This window comes from Notolepis coatsorum (genome assembly GCF_963971535.1).
Source record: "Notolepis coatsorum genome assembly, chromosome: 3".
Taxonomy (NCBI): Eukaryota; Metazoa; Chordata; class Actinopteri; order Aulopiformes; family Paralepididae; genus Notolepis; species Notolepis coatsorum.
This window is the reverse complement of record NC_140167.1, coordinates 161,098,358-161,125,989: the sequence shown is the minus strand read 5'-3', so window position 1 is coordinate 161,125,989 and position 27,632 is coordinate 161,098,358. Positions and strand designations below refer to the sequence as shown.

Here is a 27,632-nt window from a genome sequence, read left to right as displayed (position 1 = left end):
GCTCCCTCTGGTGTTGTGGTTGTGGTATTCAGTGACTTTTGGGAAGTACTTTGACATGTACATGGGTACCTTAGTCGTATAGTGTATCTTGTAGACCAGGCCCATTGCAAGTTGCTGTACTCTGTCGTCTACTCTAAGCCATCCTAGGTAGTCAAAGTGGGCAGGGGTGAAGTGGGTTCTAGGAGTAAGGTCAAGTAGTAGTCTGACCAGTTTGTTTTGTGATGTTTGTAATCTTGTTTTTAGCGCCTTTGAGGTGCTTTGGTACCATGAGGTGCAAGCATAGTCGTAGTACCCTTGAATGAGTGCTCCTGCCAGAGTCTTCAGGGTATTCTTGTTTACCAGAGAGGAAATCCGGTACAAGAATCTAGTTCGTTTTTTATTACATTGGATGCCATTTTGTCACAAGAAAGATTTGCCTCTAGATGGAACCTAGGTATGTAATTTCATCTTTCCTTGTGACAACATTGTCACCCACTGTAACTGAGAAGCCGTCGGTCTTGCAGAGTTTGTTATTTGATCCGAAGAGAATGGACTCTGTTTTACCCAGGTGTAATGATAGTTTGTTATCAGCGAGCCAGGTGCAGATTCTGCCGAGTTCTGAGCTTAGGGTTTTTTCAACCTGTAACTTGTTCTTGTCAGAGACCAGCAGGGCTGAGTCGTCAGCGAACAAGAACAAGTTGCAGTCACAAGCTGATGACGTGATTTGCATAAATTATGAACAGTAGCGGTCCTAGTATGCTTCCTTGTGGAACACCACAGCTCACTGTGAGGGGGGGGGGTAGAGTACAGTTTACCTCCACTGTAACGTTTGGGGTTTTTTCCTCTCTCAAGAGTGGAAACCCTACTGCCATTCTGGAGTACTTCACCCTGTCATCTGCAATTAGCTCTGATTGATTGTCACCTGTGATTTGTTATCACTAATTACCGTGTGTGGTTTGCTGGGTATTTTGCCTTTATAGTAATCCTTTGTTCTCCTGTCTGTTGTCAGATCTTCAACAGAAGTACTGCGAGCAGTCGGCCACGGACAGAAGTGGGACATCTGGTCCAGTTGTTATAATGTTGTGTTAAGCTATTTTCGCCGTCTTGTGTACGGTTTTCGCTATGCTAGACTATCTCAGTTTGTAGATTAGATTTTTTTCCACAAGGTGCTTTTCGACCTGTTCGTAGACAATTTTTTCCATGACTTTCGAGATGGAGGTAAGGATAGAAACAGGGCGGTAGTTAAAGGGGCGTAGCTGGGGGGGGGGGGTAGCTTGGGACGATTCTAAGGGCCCAGCACTGGGGGGGGGGCCCAGAGAACACTATTATTATCTTTTTATTAATATGGTTTTATTATTATCCTAAAGTAAGTTAATGTAGATGACTGAAAAGTATAATTGCCTGTATTAAAAGAAAAACGTCACAAAAGAAACAAACAGGTGCTTTTTTAAGTTTCCATAGATTGTGACACCCCTGCATTTCTCTAACATTTGGTTTGATCTACTGCCTCACGAGTCCCTCCCACCATGAGCATGAAGCCAGGTGCTGAGTGAGTGTCGGCTGACTGGCTGAGTGAGTGTGTCACGGTGTGTTTAAAGACGGTATGTCATTGGTGGTGGTGGCAGGCAGACCTTTCATGTAAGTTACAATGCTCAATACAATAAAACACATTTATAATCATCATCTCCTCTTAATTTTCGCTGCTTTGAATTACAGGTCACAGTCTTTATGTTAGCTATAGCTCAGCTGTTAGCTAACGGTGTTGTCAAGATCCAGACCCCTCCTCTCTCTCTCTCTCTCTCTCTCTCTCTCTCTCTCTCTCTCTCTCTCTCTCTCTCTCTCTCTCTCTCTCTCTCTCTCTCTCTCTCTTCCTTGCTACCTCTGATTACAGATGTGCAAACAGCTGCCACTCCATCAACTCGCAACTATAATTTTCCTTCAAGCATTGACTTTCATATTTTCCATCATATACCACTTTCTGATTTCATTTCATTGGAAAGAAAAGAATGATAATAAAATAAGAATAAAGTACTTATATCTGCGTTTACAGATGCCAGCCTTCAAGTATCTTAAATTATGATAGAAGCCCATCTCCTACTGTAACTAACCTGCACACTGTGTGTGTGTGTGTGTGTGTGTGTGTGTGTGTGTGTGTGTGTGTGTGTGTGTGTGTGTGTGCCAACCAACCAACCAACCAGGTAGAACATGGCAGAAAAAAGAAAAAATCATGTATTCAAACCAGTTCAGTGTATTCCTGTATTGCTCTCCTGTGTAGAATGATGTGGTGACTGCAGACTCAGGGAGGAGGCAGAGGAAGTGAGAAAGAGACCCAAGAGTTACAGGTAATGGGATATCAGACAGCTTAAAGTGTAGGATAACATCCCTAGTAAAAAAATAAATGCTATAGGAATCTCTATACGTTTTTGGAACCCTATAGCAATCCTTTAGGATCCCATATGATTTTGAGACAGTTCTGTGCTCTATATTGCAGGAAATTGCACGTACAGGTGTTCATTAAATTAAAAACATTCTGCCATGGAGGTGGTCGTGCCGGACCCACTCCAAACCACCCCTTGCCTGCCAGTTACTAATCTTGCACCCCCACTTTCAACTATAACTAGGCGGCACAGCAGCGCACCAGCAGCTTGCAGCTTGAACAGACTGACAGGAAAATGTCAGGGGCTCAGAAACGAAAGAAAAAACGTCAGCAAGAGGAAGATAATAAAAGAGGTCGACAGCTAGTCACCAAGTATTTTCACAAGAAAGGTATTTATTCACAGAACTTGTTTTGAAGCCCATAACAGCTTGGCCAACATTTTGTGGCTGACGTTAGCTACCTGTTGCTATAGATGAGCCCAGTGAATTTGTATCCAGCAGCTATGCCCTTTTGCTATGGCTAGCAAACCTAACCTGTATAATGTTACATGCTAATCACATCTGCTCTAATGCACAGATGTGACTTCAGGATCAGTACCCCTTCCCTCAGGCCAGCTCCCAGTTGAAGGAGAGGGAGGTAAGCAGCAGGGCGTGGGGTTAACACACAGATTTTAAATATGCTTACCATGCATTGAATACAACTTTAGGTAATATTCACATTTAGTTACTCTAGTTCTTCCAGTAATTGCAATACCATTGACCACTGGCACATTAAATTGAGGTTGTTACAGTAGCTATAGCTAGATTTGAGCAATTGGAAAATATCTATACATATTATTATTAATTATTATTATTATTATTATTATTATTATTATTATTATTATTATTATTATTATTATTATTATTATTATTATTATTATTATTATTATTATTATTATTATAACAATTAAGAGATAGCTCAAGCTGTACTGTGTTATTACTATTATATGGCATTTTATAAATTATGTACACTATGGATACTCTAGAGCCAGGGCCCTCGAGCAAGGCAGCCAACGAGGAGAGCAGAGGTGAAGAGGCAGCAGTACCAGTACAAGAAGAAGTTGAGGACCATGAAAGCAGCACAGATGAGGAAGAAGCAGCTATGGACAGTCAATGTCAGGGACAAAGTGAGGCTCCGACACAGGATGCCACAGATACTGAGCCACCTGTAGTGGTGTCTGAGGCAGAAGATCTGCTATCACTTGACCCAGGGTTGTTCCCAGCTAGGATGAGTGACAAGGACAGGGTAACTATTGTAAAGAATTTAGCAATGCGAGAAACGGATCAAGAATTTCCACATGATTCAAAGGGAAAGAGATTTCCAGATTACTTGAAATACATCAAAGCAGATAAGGGTAGGGGAAAAGTGAAAAGGGACTGGTTGATTCACAGTGAAAGTGCAAATGCACTGTTCTGCATACCATGTGTTCTTTTCTCCAAGGAGCAAAAAATACCCTCTCATAGTGCTTTGAGTAGTGACCAGGGATACAAGATGTGTGACGTCGAGTGGCGTCGCATGTATGATAAATTCCCAAGCCATGAAAAAAGTAGGAATCACAGGGACTGTTATTTGCGATGGAAAAACCTACAGTGTTCAGTTATGACTGCATGTGGCGTTGATCATCAGTTGCAGAGAGAGCTACAGTCTGAAATTGAGAAAAACAAAGCTATCTTGCAGAGACTCCTTGATGTCACTCTGCACTTGGCAACGAGGAATTTAGCTTTCCGAGGTAAAACGCATGCTTTGGGCGATGTCCACAATGGAATTTTTTTAGGTACGCTAGAACTTTTATCACGATATGATCCACTCTTGAAAGACCACTTAGACAAAATCAGGACATCCAAAAAAGGAAGCCAGCTAACTCATTATCTGAGCCCAGACATCCAGAACGAGTTTATTGAATTGTGTGGGGGAAAGGTTTTAAAAACCATTCTGACGGAAAGGGAGGATGTCATATACTATGGAATCATTTGTGATGCAACGCCTGACATTTCCCACACGGAGCAAAATGTCGTGCTCATAAGATATGTACATTATAATGAAGACACAGGCGAATGGGAGATCACTGAAAGATTTATTGAATTCAAAGATTTCAACGGAAAAACAGGATGTGAAATAGCAGGGATGATGGAGAGTGTGCTTCTGGATCTAGGGATAGACATTAGTGATTGCAGGGGGCAAGGGTATGATAATGGGGCGAATATGTCAGGGAAAATCAAGGGAGTCCAAGCCCAAATACTGAAAAAGAATAATCTTGCTACTTTCTCACCTTGTGCCTCCCACACGTTGAATCTAGTAGGTGTGCATGCTGCACAATCTAGCCCTGAAGTGTCCAACTTTTTTGGTTACATTAACCGCCTCTACACATTTGTAAGTGCCAGTCCATCTCGTTGGTCTATATACAAAAAGAAAACAGGTTGCTCTGTACATAGGCTATCTGACACTCGCTGGAGTGCGAGAATTGATGCTGTGAAACCTGTAGCAAAGCACCTACCTGGTGTCATTGAAGCCCTTGCTACCATACTGAGCTCATGCAGTCTCACAGCTGAGGCCAGATCTGAAGCTGTTGGTCTGAGGAACTACCTCATGTCGTTTGATGCCATTGTCCTTCTCACCATTTGGGTGAAAGTATTGCAATCTATTGATGACAGAAATGTGATACTCCAGTCAGGGAAAATCTCAATAGAGGTGGAGGCAGGTAATGTTGCTGCACTAAGAGATGAGATGCAGACTCTCAGAAATAGATGGGATGCTATTCTGTCTGAGGCATCAATGGTAGCTAAGGAAATGGAGGTTCCACCTCATTTCAAAAAAGAACTTAGCCGTGAGAGGAGGAGGAAGAGGTTTCATGATGAAACTGCTGAAGCAACAGGTCAGGAGGACAGGCCAGAAACAACATTCCGTAACACTGTGTTTTTCACTGCCATGGACCAGATCATAAGTGACTTGGACACTCGGTTCCAAACAACAGCAAATATTGTTGAAGAATTTGCTGCCATACTTAAAATTGGGAAGTTGAGTGACAGTGTCATGGCTTCTGTGTGTCAGCCACTGAGGGAGAAATACTCACAGGATCTCACAGATCAGTTTGAGAGTGAGATAAGGCATCTCAATAAAATATTTTCTGCCACTTTCCCCCCTGATTGTAGCTCTCTTGATCTCCTGAATGCAATATACAAGATGGAACTCCAGAGCATTTTTGGAGACGTTTGCATTGCCCTCAGAATTTTCTTGACGCTCCCAGTTACCGTAGCTGGTGGTGAAAGATCTTTTAGTAAGTTGAAACTTATCAAGAGCTATTTAAGATCGACCATGTTGCAAGAGAGGTTGAACAGCCTTGCAATGTTATCAATTGAAAGCAAGCTGGCTCTATCACTTGATTTCAAAGAGCTCATAAAAGATTTTGCCACCAAGAAGGTCCGGCGATTGGCGTTTGGGATTTAGGGATACAAATCCAGTCTATGACAGGATTAAACAATTTAGGATTTAAAAGGATTTAAACAAACAACACACTGCAGCACCCACTCTCCACACTTTAGAACACCTAAACACACTTTATATTTATTGGTAAAGGATTTGCACTACAACCCATACCTCAGTACACCATACTGTAAATTGTACCTAAATTGTACCTCATCCCACTTCTGCTTTGCACTATATAGTATATTGTATATTAGTATATTGCATATTATATTGTATATTGTATGGTAACTCAGTTACTTCTATTCTGCATCGAACATTGTACATATACTGAACACTGTCTACGTACGTGACTTCTATTTTTACATGCTATAGTATTTTATGTCATACTTTTTGTCTAGCACAGTCTCTGGAGAAACTTGAAACTTGAAACTTGATTATGGGATGTTTCCCTATAGTAAGCTGACATGCATAGTTCTCTAGCACTACATTTTTCATTGTTTGCTGTAAGTGTGTTCATGTCCTGAGAATTTATTGTTTTATAATTGTGTTCAAATCTCCAGTTAATTTATACTTTTGTCCTTGTGTTGTTCAAATATTCTGCTTTGCACTATATAGTATATTGTATATTAGTATATTGCATATTATATTGTATATTGTATGGTAACTCAGTTACTTCTATTCTGCATCGAACATTGTACATATACTGAACACTGTGTCTACGTACGTGACTTCTATTTTTTACTTCTATTTTTACATGCTATAGTATTTTATGTCATACTTTTTGTCTAGCACAGTCTCTGGAGAAACTTGAAACTTGATTATGGGATGTTTCCCTATAGTAAGCTGACATGCATAGTTCTCTAGCACTACATTTTTCATTGTTTGCTGTAAGTGTGTTCATGTCCTGAGAATTTATTGTTTTATAATTGTGTTCAAATCTCCAGTTAATTTATACTTTTGTCCTTGTGTTGTTCAAATCTTCTGCTTTGCACTATATAGTATATTGTATATTAGTATATTGCATATTATATTGTATATTGTATGGTAACTCAGTTACTTCTATTCTGCATCGAACATTGTACATATACTGAACACTGTCTACGTACGTGACTTCTATTTTTTACTTCTATTTTTACATGCTATACTATTTTATGTCATACTTTTTGTCTAGCACAGTCTCTGGAGAAACTTGAAACTTGAAACTTGATTATGGGATGTTTCCCTATAGTAAGCTGACATGCATAGTTCTCTAGCACTACATTTTTCATTGTTTGCTGTAAGTGTGTTCATGTCCTGAGAATTTATTGTTTTATAATTGTGTTCAAATCTTCAGTTAATTTATACTTTTGTCCTTGTTCAAATGTTTGTGTTGTTCAAATCTTAATTGAATAAGTCAAAGAATGTTGAGATTTTTTGTTTGTTCATTCCTATATTGGGTTTAATTTTCAATTAAATAGACAGAAGATAAAGTTGATAGTCATGTTGATTTCTTGCAGTCCATTACAGTTCATTAACTTCAACAGGGTTTTCAAGGTTGTGTATCATTGTGTCATTTAGGGGGTGAACGCAGTTTGAGTCAAATTTACTCTGCGAAATTTACTGTGTATATCGAAGTAGGGAGTGATTGTATACTACAGAGCACATAAAAATTTAAGTGTCTGTCAACCTAATAGTGTGCTTGAGACTTTGTGTGGGAGATGGGATTACAGAGAGACAGGACAAGTAACAGCTTTTGTATGTTGAGTATCAGAAAACATTGTCACAAGAATAGGGGAAAATATGCCTAGCCTAGTGCGACTCAAGGTTCTTTGGTAGACTATTGTGTGTCTGGGAGTGCTTGCATTCTTTCATTTATTTGCATTCATCTAAAAAATGTTTGGACCCTATGGTGTTCTTGTTCTGTTCTTGACTTATTGTTATGTTGTCTTCTTGACTTGTTTAAAGAAGACCTGTACGGCCCATGGGGACATTAACGTGTGTTGTCGGGCCCTATAAATAAATTTGATTTGATTTGATTTGATTTATTGCATTGGTTCATTCATTGAAGATGAACGCAATGAGACATCCTTTACTAGGCTCACCCACCCAGTGGCGGTTGGAATGCCCCACGGGCCCTGAGGCGAGATTGACAGCTCTTGACAGCTCGGGCCAGCTCGGCCCCCCCCCCCCCCCCCCACACCACCTGACCCGGCACCGGGACATCCCTCGCTCCTCCCACGTGTGCGCAACACGGACATTAATAAGAACGCTTCAATAAGGAAAGTCACGGAGCATGGAGGGTCATAAAAAAATAAAGTGATCAAATCGCTTTTGTCTTCTCTCTTCTACTGTGAAGCCAAGCTTGGTCATGCAGGTCTCTCTCCCATCTCTCTCTCCTATGATCCCAATATCTCTCACACACAATTCTGGAAATTCCTGGAATAGTGGAATAAAACAGGAAAAACGTTTCAGCACCACGGAGAGTGTTCTCTGCACTGCCACGGCGGTATATAAAGCAGGCCCAGGCTCGCCACAACAGTGGATTTAAAAGCCTTTTATAGATAATTCATTTGTATCGCAACGGAGTCACGGATCTAGTCGTGCCACGTAGCATTATGTAGACAAAATTCATATAGAATAAACAAGTCTAAAACAAAGACTTTTAAACGAAGTTTAGCCTATTAAATCATTTTATAAGCATTCGTTTATTTGCGGTCTGTGTGAGAACTGAAGCAACCACCATCTGCAGAACACCAGCCCAGCTCTCTCTGTCCCCACGCTGGCCGTGAGGCCGCGGTGGTATATAAAGCAGACAGATAATAAATACTATTATAGAGAAAAGGGCAGTTTGTTTAATACTCACCTATTTCCCAGCAATCATCATTCTTTAATTTATTTTAGGCTACAATCGGGAAGAATAGGAGGGCCTGACAGCGAGAGGAGAGGAGAGGAGAGGAGGGGAGGGGAGGGGAGGGGAGAGGAGAGGAGAGGAGAGGAGAGGAGAGGAGAGGAGAGGAGAGGAGAGGAGAGGAGAGGAGAGGAGAGGGGAGGGGAGGGCTGGGCTGGTGTTCTGCAGATGGTTGCTTCAGTGTTCTCACGCAGACCACAAATAAACGAACGCTTATAAAATGATTTAATAGGCTAAACTTCGTTTAAAAGTCTTTGTTTTAGACTTGTTTATTCTATTTGAATTTATTCGACATAATGCTACGTGGCACGACTAGATCCATGACTGCGTTGCGATACAAATAAATTATCTATAAAAGTGCCCTATCTTTTAAATCCATCCACTGCTGTGGCGAGCCTGGGGCGAGCCTTTATCGCTACCGGGGAAACATAGGGGGAACATAGGCGGCCCGGGGAACATAGAACCCTTTTGGAACATGGGAAACATAGGGGGCCCGGGGAACATAGGACCCGGGCCCGGGGCATGGCGCAATGCAGTCTGTCATCCAGTCCCACGAACGAACGGCAACTCCATTCAGTCCCGGGCCTGGCCCGGGCCCCAGACCCCCCTCGGGCCCTAAGGCGGCTGCCTCAGCCGCCTCGCCTATATCTCCGCGTCTGCACCCACCAACAGTTCAGGTGCTGAACTGCTGATCCAAATGTATAGGTAAAAAACATATTATGCGTTTTCATCAATAAATACATGGCCAAAAATTTTCGCTCACGCGCGGACGCGCGCTCGCTTCACTTAGGGGCCCATAAGTCACTTCTGTCAGGGGGCCCAGAATCTACAGCTACGCCCCTGAGTAGGAGTATAGTAGTATAAACATATTAGCATGATAGGTAGTAGTATAAGGATAGTAGCATGGTAGTATAAACATATTAGCATGATAGGTAGTAGTATAAGGATAGTAGCATGGTAGTATAAACATATTAGCATGATAGGTACAGTAGTAGTATAAGGACAGTAGCATAGTAGTATAAACATCAGTTGTCCTGACTGTGGTGGGAAGTTCGTTCCAGCATTGTGGAGCGAGGACCGAGACTAGCCTGCTTCTCTTTAAGACCCCCTAGGAGCCCGACTAGGAGTTGGTCTCATGCCGCCAGAAGATGCAGAGCGGAAGCGTCTTGAGGGTGTGTAGTTAGAAGATGTAGAGCGTAGGGGTCTTGAGGGTGTGTAGTTACAAGATGTAGAAGAGCGTAGGGGTCTTGAAGGTGTGTAGTTAGAAGATGTAGAGTGTAGGGGTCTTGAGGGTGTGTAGTTAGAAGATGTAGAGCGTAGGGGTCTTGAGGGTGTGTAGTTAGAAGATGCAGAGCATAGGGGTCTTGAGGTTGTGTAGTTAGAAGATGTAGAGCGTAGGGGTCTTGAGGGTGTGTAGTTAGAAGATTCAGAGCGTAGGGGTCTTGAGGGTGTGTAGTTAGAAGATGTAGAGCAGAGGGGTCTTGAAGGTGTGTAGTTCTTGCTCCAATGGGAAGCCAGTGCAGCTCTGAGAAGTGGGGTAACATGGGCTGACTTCGGTAGATTAGCGATCAGACGGGCCACTGGTTCCCTTGACAAAAGCGTGGGACATTCAGCAACAGTATAGGACTAGCGCTCTGGACATCCTGGTCCTCCAGAACTCTGGTCCCATGTAAACCTCCACCTCATGACTTGACCCAGACACGCTGGTTTAGGCTGGGATCACATTGGACATTGATTTTCGAATCAACGCTTTTTCGGGCACTCTCGGTTGAAAAAGGTTAAACTTTAGCCGTTGAGCACACCGACGTCAACGTCGCGCTCTTGTCGACGGACCAATCAAATCAACTGGGGGGGGGGGGGGGGGGGGGGGGGATTACAAATGGTGATCTGAAGAGAAATCAACAGCAAAACAAACCAATCGATAGCGGAGGAGAAGCTAATTGACCAGGTCTTCCCACGGCCGCGTGTAGTAATGCATGTAACTTATGTAACGTTAGCTGAGGTAGCAACAGTAATCAGTAGTAACCCTCCCGCTTTGCTTTGCGTTGCAGATGAAGGACCCTCCCGCTGAGCCGTCTCCGTTCGTCCCCCCCCCCGCCAAGACCAGCAGCACCTTCTCGCCGACCGAGGACACTTTCCAAGACACGGCCAACCTCGTCAAAGAGGACAGCGACGTATAACCACGCCTTCTCTGACAGACGGGAAGCCGGGGGGAGATGGAAGGAAGAAAAAAAACACACACTTTGCACATAATCTATTTTTATATGCAGCCTGTGTACAAAAACTCAGATTGTTTTAAGAAGAAAAGAGAATAAATATACATTTCTATAGAATATGGAAAAAAGAAGTCCGTCGTGACTTTTGCCTTCTGTTCCTTTCTTATGCCAATTCTTACTTGAATGATTTTTTTTTGTTTTTCGATGTACAATATGTATATCTTTGCACTGAAGCTGCTGATAGAACTGTTAATAAATATGTTGTATATTTGTAAATTTTGAAGAGTAAGATATTGATAATATCACTGGGCTGTTTGAAATAGATGATCTCATGAATAGTGCTACATAAACTAAATAACCCATCTAAAGGTGAGCTGCATTGTGAACAGACTCTAGACGTATCATGATAGGTTATTATTAGGGATGTCTTGGGTATTAATTATCTATATTTTGCCACTGAACAAAACTGAAGATGTACACAGTTCATCTTTCATGTTTATATACCTCATTTCAGGGCTACAAACAAACAAACAAAAATGACAACAAATTGGTCCATATCTGAACTTAGTAGTATTTCAGATGTATGTGCTCCAAGATATTTCTTTATCTACAGAGTAATGTAAAAGTAAAAAATATGTACCGTAAAATGTTTCATGAGCAGTATCTATCTCAAGCCCTGCCCTCTTTTCACGATCCTCCAATCACCACGGTTGCTTTGTTTGTTCCCGGGGGGCTAAGCAGCGGTTGTGATTGGAGGATCCAAGAGAAGGGGGCGAGGCCTGTGATGGGTCAATTGTATATTGTGCTTACTTTTTAACATGATTGAACACGTTTCTATTCTTATGTTCCCTGACTTTTGTGACATAATTCAATCAAGATGATCGTAATATTTTTGAGAAACAATGGCCTCTTTTAAGTAAAACAAAAAAAGGAAAAAAAAGTGCTTGAATACTTGAACACGCCCACATTTCTTTTTTAATGCATGGAGATGACGTTCTGTACGACTTGACGGTTAATATTCATGAACAACATATTCATATGGGCTGAAAATGCAGTGAACAGAACATCTGACAGTCTTGATGATACACAGGATGTGATCAGAACATCTGACGGTCTTTATACACAGGCTATGATAAATTTGCTAAGAAACGATAAAATTCTTCAACATGCGCATCCCGCATCAAAAAAAGACCTTGCAGAGGTTGAATAGAGAGATCCATGCACCAAATAGCTCCCGTTTTAAAGTATTTCTACGTTCTGCTGTGGCGTTGTGAGTAAAGACTCTTCCTCAGACCTCAGGAAGAAGAGTCTTGAGGAAGAGCCTCCTGCTCTTAACACTTTCCGTGCCAGCCGTGCCAGTCCTATATACCCTGTTGCGTGCCACCGCTCTATTCAATGACAGAGCACTCACATTTGTGAACGCATAAACTATATCTTAAATTATGGCTATGTGTCTAATACGACCGTCGCTTATCAATGACTTGTTTGCAGTCAACATTGTCAAAACGGATTGTTTTTTTAAAATCGGTTCATTTCCGTTTTATACCATTTTGAAAAACGCTAGTTTTTTTTACTTTCAGAAAAAAAATCTGCTTTAAGTCAGATGAAGAGACCAACAATTCTATCAATATGATCCCTTTCTCCTCCTTCCAGATAAGCAATCTCATTGTACTGTACTACAATAACCTTAGATTATTGTAGGATTCTGTAGGAATTTACTACACACGCTATAGAAGCGGGCTGAAAAATCCATTCTCTTATTTCCTGATCAGCTACACACACTCACAGCCACACACACACACATATGGGACACGTTGATATATAGGTGAAAACAGCTCTGATTATCCCAATACTGGTAAAATAGATTCCTTACCTCAGATCAGATGTTCTCCAAAAAGATTATTCCAATTCCTGATCGCCATTCCAAATATCGATCGTGTTTATTGATCCAACGCTGGGTGGTCGAAAGACATATTCCATGCTGTTCTGATGGTGGGCAATGACGGGGATCGTCTCCGGTTACTTGCCTGACAAGTCAAATGTGGAATCCGGACTCTTTTTTCATTCAATCCAATCCAATGGGGTGCAGTATTATTATTATTTATTATTTTATTTATTAACCTTTATTTACCCAGGGTAGGTTCTCTGAGCACGGATGCTCTTTTTCAGGAACGCCCTGCTTCACATTCACACAGTTCCATTCACAACCACAGTCTGACACCGTTGGCCACTGAGCAACTCCACTGGAGCAGTTGGGGGTTATGTGCCTTGCTCAAGGGCACTTCAGCGGTTGGTGTTAAGGGTATGGGAGAGAGTTATTAATTCACTTCCCCAGCCCAGATTTTTTCCTGCCGGTCCGGGGGATCGAACCAGCGACCTTTCGGTTGGCGCTGGTTCGCTGGTCTCCGCATCCAGAGAGACGATAGGGGGCGGTATTTTCCCTGTTCGAGCTCAGACAGATCCCCACTGGTAACGTGAGGCTATATTGATGAAATATGAATGGAAATCGCTAATAAAAAAAATTACGATCAAACTCAACGGTTGGCATGAACTAACAAGCTTTCCCGTCGTTGGCACTGAAAGTGTTAAACATCACGGCAGAAAATAGAAATCCTTTTCAAACGGGAGCCATATTGGTGGGCGGATCTCTATTCATCTCTGATCAATTCTCCGCTCACACACACACTGATTGTTTTATATTTTGATGACAAGGACAAAACACTATCAATGATCAGTAAAAAAAAGAAGAAATGCCCACATTATTTTTTCTAGATCAAGAAATGGAACATAAATTGATGCTGCTTGATACATGAATGAATAAATTTCTTATTTTGTAATACGGTCTCTTGTTTTTTTAACACTGTGATAGAGACTCGTTCCGGTGGTTCTCAACCTTTTTGGTTCATGACCCCTAAAAACATAGGTATGCCAGGTCACGACCCCTACATACTAGTATAGAAGAAATGGTGAACATTGACAAAAAAAATGATTTCCCCTTTTATACATATTATGGCATAGATATGGCATCTATACCAAACATTATAAAGATAATAATTGACCCTCCAAAGTCATTTTGCGACCCCCCCTTGGACATCCCAACCCCGCAGGTTGAGAACCAGGGGGTACATGTCGTACTAAGCGAGCAAAGCGTAGTGATAACAGGGTATCTGCAGGGTATTCAATTCATAATTCTCAATTTAAGGCCTTAAAAAGGTATTAATAAATCTTACATTTAATTTGCACGGGTATTACATTTCTTGGGGGGGGGGGGGGGGGGGGGGCAGCCCGGCTGTCGGGAGATGAAATTATATTAAATATATGAAATGTTTTGTATTCAAGACGTTTTTTGCTGGGCTACCAGGAGCTTGGTGCGTCTGGCGAGAGCCTATATGGAACTGCAGCCACCAATTCAGTGTCGCTATGTGTTTCTTTTTGCTAGTATGGTCGTGAAATTGGTATTAAATATAGCTCTGACTGGTATTAAAAAGGTCTTAAAACATCTTAAATTGAACTTGTTGAAACCTGCAGAAAGAGATCATGTACAACTGAAAGGAGATACAGTAGACAGTACCCTCTAAAAATAATTAATATTCCTTGTGGAAGTACATACAGCCTATAGGTACGACAGAGATTTAGTATGTACAGCTGAGATAATAGAAAAGACAGCATACAGTAACTAGTAACTGTGTCTTCATTCAGCAGTCATTCGTTTTAGCTAGTATGGTCATGAAATTGGTATTAAATTTTGCTCAGAGTGGTATTAAAAAGGTCTTAAAAAGCCTTAAATTGAACTTGTAGACACCTGCAGATACCCTGTATACAGCCAGGACCCAGCAGGTGTGGTCCCAGGTATGGTCTCAGCCCCAAGGTGTGGCCCCAGGTGTGGTCCCAGGTGTGGTCCCAGGTGTGGTCTCAGGTGTGGCCCCAGGTGTGGTCTCAGGTGTGGCCCCAGGTGTGGTCTAACCCCACAGGTGTGGCCCCAGGTGTGGCCCCATGTGTGGTCTCAGGTGTGGTCCCAGGTGTGCTCCCAGAGGCAGGGCTCGTATTAAACCACAATCTCTGGAGACCCTTACAGTGTATCTCCTGCGTCCACCGGGTCGCACCGGAGCTGCTATCCGTCCGCTTTAGGAACAGGAAGCAGGACGCTCACAACGAAGTCTGAGACGAACGTGGGGAGGTAGGAGAGAGGAATCCACAAGAGCTTGGCGTCCCAACCCGCTCCGTATCGGCTGCACGGGTTGCGGGCCGTCAGGGCGTGCTGCATGCAGCTGGTCACCTTGGAGAGGTCCGAACTGCACAAGAGGCCCATGGAGAAGTCCTGAGCTTTCACGTCTGGAAGGAGATGAGCGAGGGACAGACACTTAAGTATTTCCAGACAACTCTATGCAGCGGTGTAATGTGGTGACAGCAAAGTCTCTCTCTGTATCTCTTCTCCGAGTGTCTCTGGTAATCGAGGCCTCACACGGAATGTCTAGAATGCCCAGTGTGTCCTCGTTGGAAGGAGCAATGGTTGCTATGTGCAAATCAGTGGTTGCTATGTGTTAATTTATCAAGAACATTTTAATAATTTGGTGTAACTTATTACTGGATCTTGTAAACAAGTCACGATAGAATAGTAATATTGTATTTTTCCAATGCTTTACCTACTCTACCACTTGCACAGAAATGAGGTTATGGTTTTCCAAAATGGTTACCAGTGGTTACAGGCAGCCATACTGGAAGAGGGAGAACTACACAAACATTCCATGCAAGGCCTCTATTGATTAGTTATGTATACTATCCCACCAACCTCTTTATTAACATTTTAAAGGAACATTTGGGGAAATACACTTATTTGACATCTTCCCCAAACAATTTATATCAGTTTCATTGCTTGTGTGAGCAGCTAGCCTAGCTTACCATTATGGACTGGAAGCAGTAGGGAGCAGCTAGCCTGGCTTAGCACAAGGACTGGACGCAGCAAGGAGCAGCTAGCCTGGCTTAGTGCACAGACTGGGAGCAGCTAGCCTAGCTTAGCACAAGGACTGGACGCAGCAGGGAGCAGCTAGCCTGGCTTAGTGCACGGACTGGGAGCAGCTAGCCTGGCTTAGCACAAGGACTGAAAGCAGTAGGGAGCAGCTAGTCTAGCTTAGCACAATGACTGGAAGCAGTAGGGAGCAGCTAGCCCAGCTCTGTTAAAAGTGAAGTGGACTAAGCAACCGCCCAGGGGCGGACCTAGCACATTTGGCGCCCTAGGCGAGATTCACCACTGCGCCGGTCTGAGCGTACAAGTGCCTCTGCTTGCTTCATCAGCTCTTGGAAGTTGTACAAAATTGCATACCTTTCACCTTGGCACGTTTCTCGTCTTCTTCTTTTCTTCTCTTTTTAAACTGGATGGCCGGATGGCTTTTGCCTCTTCATAGTTCTCTAACGTTAGTCTTTCTTTCCTCAACGCTCAATTCTATAAACACTTGACCGATACCCATCAATGCACAGCGCTCTAGCATGTTCTGACTGTGAACACCTAAAGCTGAGGCTCAGACCGACGACCGTTTTAAATCTTTTTTTTTCTTTTTTTTGGCGCCCCCCTCTGGGTGGCGCTCTAGGCGACCGCGTATATCGCCTGTAGGAAGGTACGCCCCTGCACCCGCCTACCACCGCAGAGACTCTGGGATCGAATCCAGCTGTCAGCGGTACCTCCGTCAGTTGTCCCTACTAACACAATTGGCAGTGTTAGCGGGTGGGAAGCCGGTGGGGTATGTGTCCTGGTCGTTGTAAACAGCGACTCCTACTGGTCGGTCGGGGCGCCTGTTCAGCAGGGAGGGGATCTGGGGGAGATAGTGTGAACCTCCCACGCATTACGTTCCCCCAGTGAAACGCCTCGCTGTCGGGTGAAAAGAAGCGGCTGGCGACTCCACATGTATCGGAGGAGGCATGTGGTAGTTCTACACCCTCCCCAGGCCGACAGTGGGGCAACCTTTCCCCGCTGTCAATCACACAGAGAATAATAACCAATAAGATTGCCCGATTTCTTAAGGCCGCGCCCCTTGAAATAGAGCCGCCATGATGTCTCACAGATAGCCAGCCAGTCCTGCATTGTTGTTGTCGTCGAGAAAATGGTTCTTAGATGTGCTTGGGGAACGTGCAATAATGACCAGAGATATCCAGAAAGACTAAAGGGAGCGCGTTTTATAAATTTTCCAAAGCCTAAAACACAGTTGGAAAAATGTTTAAAGTGGATTAAGGCTTGTGGACGGCCCCATACACAGCTGAATGTGGACAAGATCAACAAGAACAAGGCTGTATGCTCAACGGTAAGCCCGAAAAATATGCTTCAGTAATATATGCTTCAACATTTGAGTTAAACAGAAGTCATCACTTGTTATCTTATATATACTGTATATATAGATAGATAGATAGATAGATAGATAGATAGATAGATAGATAGATAGATAGATAGATAGATAGATAGATAGATAGATAGATAGATAGATAGATAGATAGATAGATAGATAGATAGATAGATAGATGCTAGCTAGCTAATGCTAACGCATGGTTTAACCTAACATCGCCAAAAAGAGTCTCCGAAAACATTCCGATCAGTTCATGAGCTGAAGGAAAACTACATATAGCTACAGCTACTTAGTCAACACCCTTGAAAATTATGAATTGGAAGTTGTCCAGTTGATTCTAACAACCGAACTAACGTTAGCTAAATGTTAGTGTACTGTAAATGTCCAAACCCCCCCTCCTAATGTACAGTTTCCTCCCCCTCGTATGTATATATTTCCTGTTAGGATATCTTTTTAACAGTACTGTATATTTGCATATCTTGGATGTCACAAATGTAACAGTACTGTATGTCATAAATGTCATGCTATATATCTGTTGTGTATGTCATAACACATAAATGTCATTATGAATTGAAAATGGGGGACCCTGATGTAAACAAGACTAAAGTCTTTCTCTGGTCTGCATCCCCTTAACTATTGTGTGTATTGAGCTGTACTGTATTGTACCCATTCTGCAATCTGTTAATACAGTTTTCAATCAGCTAGCATGAGTAACCTGAATGCCTTACAATATCTGTGATCCACTTTCTCTTCTCTGTCATGCCTATCTCACCTTATAGCATTTTGTTGGCGGGGATGGACCTACTGTGCAATATCCAGACCCTATAAAAGCTGATGGGACCACATGTAAGTCGGTGCGTCCGTTGCCAAAGAAAAGACGCCTGCTTGATCCTGACAACCCCCCATCTAAAAAAGAACTACTGCAGGAAAATACTAACTTGTAAGTCCTGAAGACTGGGTATTGTCAAAGTCCTTATAGGCGGTATTGTCTGAATATTGTGATGTGTTAGTGAAGATGTGAATCACTAACTAAAAACACCATTTGCATGTGTGAATCAGATGTCATTTAATAATTTGTTATAAATGCTCATATCTAGTATTAATTTGTGAACCAAAGATACTGCAAGTTCTTGTTACAATCAAACAATACATAAATAATACTGAGACCAAATGTTATGATTAATGAACAACATGGATTTATTAATTAAAGTGCATTTATTTGATTATGATTTTGATACTTCACAGGAACACCAATCCCTCTCTGGATGTCATCAACCACCAATCGGAGCTCAGTTATACAGCTACACAGACGTGCACAGCTACTCAGACTGAAGGAGAATGTAAGGGTCTACCTTTCTTTTAGGAACTGAGAAGCATGATCTTTAAAAAATGCAGCAAGTCTGTGCAGTAATCTTTCCATAAATTGTATGTCTGGGAATATTCTTTCCACAAAGATATCTTTCTGCGTAAAAACTATGAATTCACAGAATTGGCAGCCTGTCACCATAAGTTGTCCTTGTATTTGCACATAATAGTTGTGCGTCTTCTTCAATGAAATACTGCCCCCCTCATCTTTGTGTAAACAGAAATCTGGGAAGTTGTCGCAAGCCTCCAATATCAAACAGTTTCTTGCCTTATAAGGACATTTCACTTCGACTATCCCACTCTCGCCATTGTCGCACAACTTCCCGTCAGGTGTGGCTCCTAAAAAATCGAACTCTGAATTGACAACAAGACCACACTCGTGAAAATGTCTGGCGGGATAAACCTCCAGATATTTGGCCTTCGCCTTTGCCTCATTCCTTTTCCCATACTCCAAAGCCGGGGCACAAATGGATGTCAACCGGAAAACACTCTCCAGAAATTTTGTTGTTGGGGCAGATTTTCTGTTTACCGCTTTCGCAAAGTTTGAAGCAGTCAGTCGTGACCTCCGCTCTTCAAACCAGTCATTTGAGAGAGCCTGGGCCCGAGTGCGTTCTTCCAGTGCTACCAGGTTTGTGTCTGCAGTATTCAGATCTTTGTAGATCGCTGGAAGCTTCACTGGAGATGGCTGGTGCACAGATACATTTCCACACCTCTGTTTTCTTCTTGAGATTTCTTGTCTGTAGAATAAAAGCAAAATGTTATTATTGTGATGTCATGTATATGTGGAAACTCCCTAACAATAATTGTAATATTTCTGTTTCCAGGGGTTTGCCCTTTAGAAGTATTGGGCACTGCTGTGAAAGGTGCAAGATTGAAGTCAGAGCTGGAGAAGAAGGAGAGGACGATAACCTGGTTGAGAGGGCAGCTTCTTGAAAAGGAACAGATAATACAGTCTCTCGAACAGGATGCTCAGAAAAAGACATTCTGTACTGTACAAAGTGTTGTCCAAAAAGAAACAAAGATCAAAGGGCTTTTTAAGTACTACACTGGGATCACATATGTTAGATTCATGTTATTGTTAGATTTTCTTGTGCCTGCTGGCTGTGATGCACCTTATGCAAAGGGCCGTAAAGACATGAGGTCACTAGGAAAATCCAATGGCCTATTCTTGACATTGTGTAGGTTAAGACACAACTTTGGACTTCAAGATTTGTCTCAAAGATTTGGAGTATCCATGCAGTCTGCAGGACTTGTTTTTAATACATGCATAGAACTTATGTATTTTAAATTTGGACAAATTAGCATATGGCCTCATAGAGACATTATTATTGAAAACATGCCTGAAAACTTTAGAAAGGAATTTCCTTCTACTTTAGTCATTATTGATGGTACTGAATTTAAGACCCAGGTGCCATCTGCACTGGCTTTACAAAGTCAGCTTTATAGTGACTATAAGTCAAGCACAACCCTCAAAGCATTGATTGGATGTGATCCAAGTGGGTCTGTCATTTTTGTGTCAGAGTTATTTACAGGTGCTGTATCCGATAAGGCGATTACTGAAAGCAGTGGTTTTTATGATTTACTTAAAACACTGAAAGTTCATGGTTACATCAAGGATGGTGATGCTGTTATGGCTGACAAGGGTTTTACAATACACGACGAGTTGAAAGAGCTTGGATTACGTTTGAATATCCCTCCTTTTGCTGCTGGTCATTCTCAGATGTCTCAGTCAAATGTGGCATTGACTAACAAAATTGCTCGTCACAGGGTTCATATTGAGCGTCTTATATGTAAAGTTAAGACGTACAAAATCCTTTCAGATCGCATACCAACAACCCTTTTCAAAACGATAAACCAGATATGGTCAGTTTGTTGTTTTATGACCCTACAACAGGATGTGTTTGTAACTGATAAATGAAATTGTAGACCTGCATTACCTGATAAGAAAGTACAGAACCAATCTGGACTTCTCCAAAAGGGGTTGTGATCTTTGGCACACTGGTAGACAGGATAGTTGCCAAAGGTGTTCCAGTCATCCGTTGTAGATGGGCAATATCTTCCTCTGTTACAGCTGGAAGTCTGTAAATATTTAAAATATTGTATTAAATGTATTGCATATATTAATAATAACTTGGTCATACTTTTGCTATATTTCTGAGATGGAAGAACGATGTTTTGGTCACTTTGTTAATATGAAAATTGAAGTTCAGTTCTGAATCTATGATAACCCAGAGACTTGTGACCTCAGATTTGATCCAAGGGGTTAGTCCTCCCAGGTTCTTTATTAACGCTTATTTTTTTGTTTTGGGGCCGATAATTAGAATTATAGATAGAAAACCTACATTATGTCCTCTGATGATATCACCCAGCAGTAACATGTAAAGGACCTAAGCAACTCCCTTGTGCAACTCCATAGTTGTTGTCATATATCTCAGACATGTGGCCTCCTAGTTTAACATAGAATTTCCTCCCTCTGATGTATGTTTTAACCCTTCTGCCTTATTAGGTAACTGACAGAGTTGGCACATCAGTGCATGAAAAGATTGCATCACGTTCAAGGTCATAAAAAACTTAATTTGTAATATTTCGTTCCAATTCTTTTTTTTATGAATACCACTATAAGGATGGAGACCTTATTCTCATCAGAGTTTAGTCTGAGGTCACTGATTATTTTGGTGAGGGCAGTTTCAGTGCTATGCTATTTTCTGAATCCTGAATTCTTCTAAGATTGTGTTCTCTTCATTGACATTGATGTCTCATGAGCTAATTTTATATGTACATCAACTTATAAAGAGTATTACTAATAAAAATTCATTTTTGATATTGTAACTCATGGACTTTGTTCACTTTATTATATCTGTTGGGTGTATTACTACCACTTTACCTGTAAGAAGTGTCAACATGGCACACCACTGGCCGTCTCTTTCTCTTCTCAGAGGGTTTTGCAACCACGACATGGTTAATAGGTACTGGCTGTATTTTATCACCTCTGGGGACATGCCATTGCTGTGGTATGCTGGTGCAACTTTGTTGTTCTGGTATGTGGGTAAAGTTGTGCCATTTGAATCCTTGAAGAGACTTGACAATGCCAACGACATGGGAACAGTGTCCATTTATCCTGAAAATACACATGCAACAATCAAATGGTTGATAGCTACTCCACACATCAATATACAGCTGCGCCAACACTAAAAGGTAAGCTAGCTAATTACAGTAGTTCAAATTCAAAGGTTTATTTGTCACCTACATACCGCAACATTTGTGTGATTAGCATAACGTTAGATGATTAGCCCATTGTAGCTAGCAGTTAGCAGATACTAGGCTTAAATCTTCATTCACTCTAACAATTTTATAATAAGGGACCACTAACATACTCACCCTGCTTTACATGTGCAGTAGGACTCCACAATTGTATCCTGACGAATTACAATGTGGAGTTTGTGAGGCGTTTGTGTCTTCCGCATAGACCGCCAACACTTGGCATCAACTTTGACGTTGTCATCTCCTTCTCCGTCCGAAATCCTAATTTCATGGATATATCCTTGAGTAAAATAATTCAGGCCTTTCTGGAGAACTCTCTTCGATAGAGTAGCGGCATTGGGCAAATAACTGATAGCAATAGTTTCAGGAATCTTTAAGAGAGAATCCATGTTGTTCGATTGACATGTGGTTGTTTCAGTGTGCCTGTGAGAACATTTGGGAGAGCTTGGGAGACCATAGCAACAGTAACACGGGGGGGCGGGACTTCCCGTCACCGCGGAAAGGTGTATTGGCATAACGACTAAATTGGTATGGGTGAAAAATACAGAAAAAAATTCCAACAAGAAAAGACACAACTTCCAACAGCTCCAAAACTGACACCCAGAAATGAAACTGATATCAATCTTCTCATCTGACTCACTCTGGTGAAGATGGCAAAATAAGTGTATTGAATATCCCTTTCACTGGATTAAATAAAAGTTCATAGAAATATCCACTCACATTCATCAAAGTATGTGCTTCCGTACGACCGTCTGACTTCCTGGGGGAGTCGGTTCCACAGCCTCTTCAGGTCGGCTTCGATAAGATCCATACTGGTCACCGCCGTCCTGAAGAACCCAGGCTCGATGATGCTCACCTGGATACCAAAGTGATGCATGTCCCTCCTGGAGCCACAGACGGAACAGACCGTCACAGAGGCAACGATCAGATTAGATTAGATTAGATTCAATTCAAATTAGGGGTGTAACGATGCAACCTCACAACGATTAATTTCGATTGCGATTATTCAGGCAACGATTCAATGCATCATAAAATCTCTTCATTTGACCACGATTTGATTCGATACATTTTCTATACATTTTCTATCAGTTAATTCCCCCAAAAATGTTGAATACACAAATGTGGCTGGGGGAACTGATTCACTCAGCATGAATGGACTATAGGTCAATAAAAACAATACACACACAAAAAACATTAAAAAAATCAAATCGATGCAGTTGAATCGTCACATTAGAATCGATGCATTTCGATTAATCGGTTAATCGTTACACCCCTAATTCAAATGTATTGTCACCATGCAGCACTAGTACAGTACAACCAAAATAAGTTTGGCATCCAACAAATGCAAATGTAACAGTAAAGTGCAATAGTAATATACAATGTACAGGTGATTAAACTGGGTATAAAATATATACATTAGTACTACTGAGTAATAGTGCTAATCAGATGTATGTACAGAGTTGTAGTATTAATATGTCAAGTCAAGAGATTTATTTGTCACAGCATAGTATACAATGAAATGCGGGTGGTCTTGCCCGCAACGATGTGCAAATAACATATAATAGAATCAACATTGTGCAATAAACAATTAACATTGTGCAATAAACAAGTAACACATTAGGGCATATCGGTATATGTACATAATTTACAGAGCATGGAGGATATACTAGGTCCTTAGTAGTGTCTTTCTGTACATGCTAATTTATACAATCTCCGGTTATACTATACTATTTTGAAAGTGGCCCTTCCTTAGTGGCCATAAGTGTGGGCGTGTGCAGCATGAGTGTGTGCCTGCTCATATTAAAGTGGCTGCTAGTGTGTGAGCGTGTACAGTGAGTGTGTTGTGCGTGTGCTCATGTGTGCTTGTGTGTGGAGAGTTCAGTGTTCAGGGCTCTGATGGCCTGGGGGAAGAAGCTGAGCCGAAGTCTCTCTGTCCTAGCAGCTGGTGTTCGCCTGTACAGTTATACAGGTATAAAGACACTATGGTAGTAAGTCATACTGGCCAGCAGCGTAACTAGTAAGAGTATAGGTAATGGATATGTACAGATATAGTATCTACAGATATGTAAAAAGGATTATAAGGGATATGTACAGATATAGATATAATATCTACAGATGTGTAAAAGGACTATGTGCAGGTAAATACACAGGTGTGGATAGGTATGCATTTGGTCTTACGTTAGGTGCCATTGACCATATTCACACGGTGGCCATTGTGCTCTCATGTCATACTCAGGTTGGGTTCCCTTCCAAACCCTCGGGTGGGAACAGGGTGGAAAGGAATCCCATCCTGAGCATGACATAAGAGCAAAATGGGTGCTTTGGATAAAAGCTGTTCTATAAATGCAGTCCATTTTTACCTGAGGCTGTCAGAGAAGGCTTCCACGCCCCATTTTGACAGACAGTAGCCTCCACCAACAAGAGCCAGCCTCCCCAGGACACTGGCCACGTTGACCACCCTGCCCCGAGCCTTCTTGACCAGCGGGAGGAACCGGAGGGTCACCTCGATGACACCCATCAGATTCACATCCAGCACCTTGGTGAAGTCTTCCACCTGCATCCAGTCGGTTGGACCAATGGGCGTCGACCTCCCAGCATTATTCACCAACCCCCACAGACCTGAGGGAGAGAGAGAGAGATTCATTGGCTTATGCTCATTTACAAAACCCTCATTGGTCTGACCCCTCCTTATTTTGATACCTGTTAAAATGGTCATCTACTCCCTATAACACCAGAGCTGCTCACCGTATCTCTATAACACCAAAGCAGAGCTGATCACCGTATCTCTATAACACCAGAGCTGCTCACCATATCTCTATAACATCAGAGCTGCTCACCCAGGGAACAAAATTAACTTTTTGGCTTACCAGCCAAGGTGGCAGGTAGATTAAAAAAACTACCAGCCAGGCAGATTTTTTACCAGCCAGAAATTAGAAATAGCTTTTTAGTATATCGCCATGTGTAATTATTATTACTATTATACAGGGCTCTACGCTAACCCTTTTCCCAGGGAGCACATGTGCTCCTAAATTAAAAAAAATATTAGGAGCACACAAAGAAATTTAGGAGCACAGTGAACATGTTTCAAGTAACAGAGTTTATAAACAAACTATTTATTACATGCATATTATACTGTGCGTGTGCATACTAAGGGACAAACATCTGTGCAAATAGCACATACCACCAAAATCACACATTGGCCCATGCCTACTAGACGCAAAGGATATTGATTGTCAAGCTGCTTTGGAAAAATCTTTATACAATTATTTAATGCATTATAATTTAAACGCTATTGAATAATAGTTATACTATAGCTACTGTCCATCAATATTAGGGATGCCCCGATCACGTTTTTTGCCACCGATACCGATCACCGATCGTCGTGAGCCATATCGGCCGATACCGATACCGATCGTTTTTGATTAAAAAAATAATAAAAAATTATTTTATATACATTTTTTTTTATAAAATATATATATTATATAATTAGACTTGTACTTGTATTATCTGCGAGACATTGCCACCACGCAACAAGTCAAAATGCTCGCTATCTGCAAACAGCTCCACTGTCACCTCGGAGCAGGTCCTAAATTATATTATTATTATATTACTCGAGTAGCCTCCAGCTATGGCCAGGATTCTCCGGAGCTGCAGCTGGACCCTATTGATCACATTCAACAACATGCCCTCAGCTCGAATACGCATCGAATCAGTGTTATAAGACATTGATATCAGGAGCTATCTGTAGCTACTGCTAGCCGGCTATATAACGTTAAGACAACGCCTCAGTGAACTATTTAGTTCAATGGGACATTTCGTTTTGAACAGTGAACTAACGTGAGCTGACGTGAGCTAACGGAGGTATCAACATGCACTACTAGACTTGCTGGAGCATTTGTTGATATCAGGAGCTATCAGTAGCTAGCCGGCTACATACCGTTAGACAATGCCTACTAAAAGTGAATAGTTGACTGCGTAATTTTGTTTAAACAGTAACGATAGCTAGGTAGCTAACGTTAGCTGACGGTCGAATGCACTATAGACTCGAGCAGAGGAGTCCTCTGTGTTTACAAACTTTACACGGGTGCGGGCGGGGCAAGGGAAGAGGAGGAGGAGGAGCGGCAGTTTGCAGGTCCTGTGTGTCTGAGACAGACAGCGAGTGAGATCTCCGCTTGATCGGTTTCCGCAATCTGCGAATATGACTCATTATCGTAATTCACCGATCGCATATTTATCCTGATTATCGGCCGATAACGATCGGTGGCCGATCGATCGGGGCATCCCTAGTAATTTTGTTTAAACAGTAACGATAGCTAGGTAGCTAAAGTTAGCTGACGGTCGAATGCACTATAGACTCGAGCAGAGGAGTCCTCTGTGTTTACAAACTTTACACGGGTGCGGGCGGGGCAAGGGAAGAGGAGGAGGAGGAGCGGCAGTTTGCAGGTCCTGTGTGTCTGAGACAGACAGCGAGTGAGATCTCCGCTTGATCGGTTTCCGCGATCGGCGAATATGACTCATTATCGGAATTCACCGATCGCATATTTATACTGATTATCGGCCGATAACGATCATATCTTCCATAGCACCCCTAATCAATATCTTCCTTTTGAATGAAATAGGTTCGAGAGGGAGAGGGAGAGAGAGAGACACACACACACACACACACACAGAGAGAGAAAGAGATTCTCAGCCCCTCCTTCCCTCACTATGCCTTTGAGCGTTCCCACTTACCAGTGATTAGCGTTAGCAGTAGTTAGCGTTAGCAGGTTAGCTTAGTATACAGGACTGGTGAGGATGCAAAGCATGTTAGACAATTGGAACTGCTGCTTGCAGAGTTTTCGTTTGCACATAGAAGCAGACTCGAGATGAGTTGTTACAGAGCTGGTCCACGCTGCTCCGTGACTATTATGAAATGACAATTGCACGTTGACACGCCCACTACGCAAGACAATTACTCGCACACTGTGCTCCTAAATGATTTTTCCAGTTTGCACAAATCTATTTTTTTTGTGGCAAATGCGAGTGAAATGCTCGCACTGTATAGCCTTGATAGAATACTCTAATATGCTCATATGCCTCCCAATTTCTTTACACGCCAGAGTGGCTTAGTAGCCTCTGTAATTTACCAGCCAAGGAGGAAATCTACACGCCATTGGCGTTTGGCGGGTGGTTATTTTGTTCCCTGTGCTCACCATAAGAACACCAGAGCTGCTCACCATATCTCTATAACATCAGAGCTGCTCACCATATCTCTATAACACCAGAGCTGCTCACCATATCTCTATAACACCAGAGCTGCTCACCATATCTCTATAACACCAGAGCTGCTCACCGTATCTATATAACACCAGAGCTGCTCACCGTAACTCTATAACACCAGAGCTGCTCACCGTATCTCTATAACACCAGAGCTGCTCACCATATCTCTATAACACCAGAGCTGCTCACCATATCTCGATAACACCAGAGCTGCTCACCATATCTCTATAACACCAGAGCTGCTCACCATATCTCTATAACACCAGAGCTGCTCACCATATCTCTATAACACCAGAGCTGCTCACCATATCTCTATAACACCAGAGCTGCTCACCATATCTCTATAACACCAGAGCTGCTCACCATATCTATATAACACCAGAGCTGCTCACCATATCTCTATAACACCAGAGCTGCTCACCATATCTATATAACACCAGAGCTGCTCACCGTATCTCTATAACACCAGCGCTCACATTTTTCATACACACTAA

At 42.1% G+C, this 27,632-nt stretch overlaps 1 protein-coding gene and 1 long non-coding RNA gene across 2 annotated transcripts in view; one reads left to right on the top strand and one right to left on the bottom strand.

Annotated features, from left to right (window-relative positions):
• Nucleotides 1-2,254: 2,254 nt before the first annotated feature.
• LOC311224755 lies at nt 2,255-10,926 on the top strand. Its single transcript, XR_014619466.1, has 4 exons — nt 2,255-2,321; nt 2,601-2,745; nt 2,933-2,992; nt 10,757-10,926. It is a non-coding gene; the product is annotated as an uncharacterized lncRNA (long non-coding RNA).
• A 4,106-nt stretch (nt 10,927-15,032) lies between these two features.
• The window catches only part of LOC311226036 (retinol dehydrogenase 7-like), a gene marked incomplete at both ends in the record, with an annotated part of 87,541 nt that continues 74,941 nt past the window's right edge, over nt 15,033-27,632 (bottom strand). Inside the window, 3 exons of the mRNA XM_084311416.1 lie at nt 15,033-15,253; nt 22,600-22,763; nt 24,240-24,498. Coding sequence (XP_084167542.1) covers nt 15,033-15,253; nt 22,600-22,763; nt 24,240-24,498 — 644 coding nt within the window. The remainder of the gene's footprint in view (nt 15,254-22,599; nt 22,764-24,239; nt 24,499-27,632) is intronic.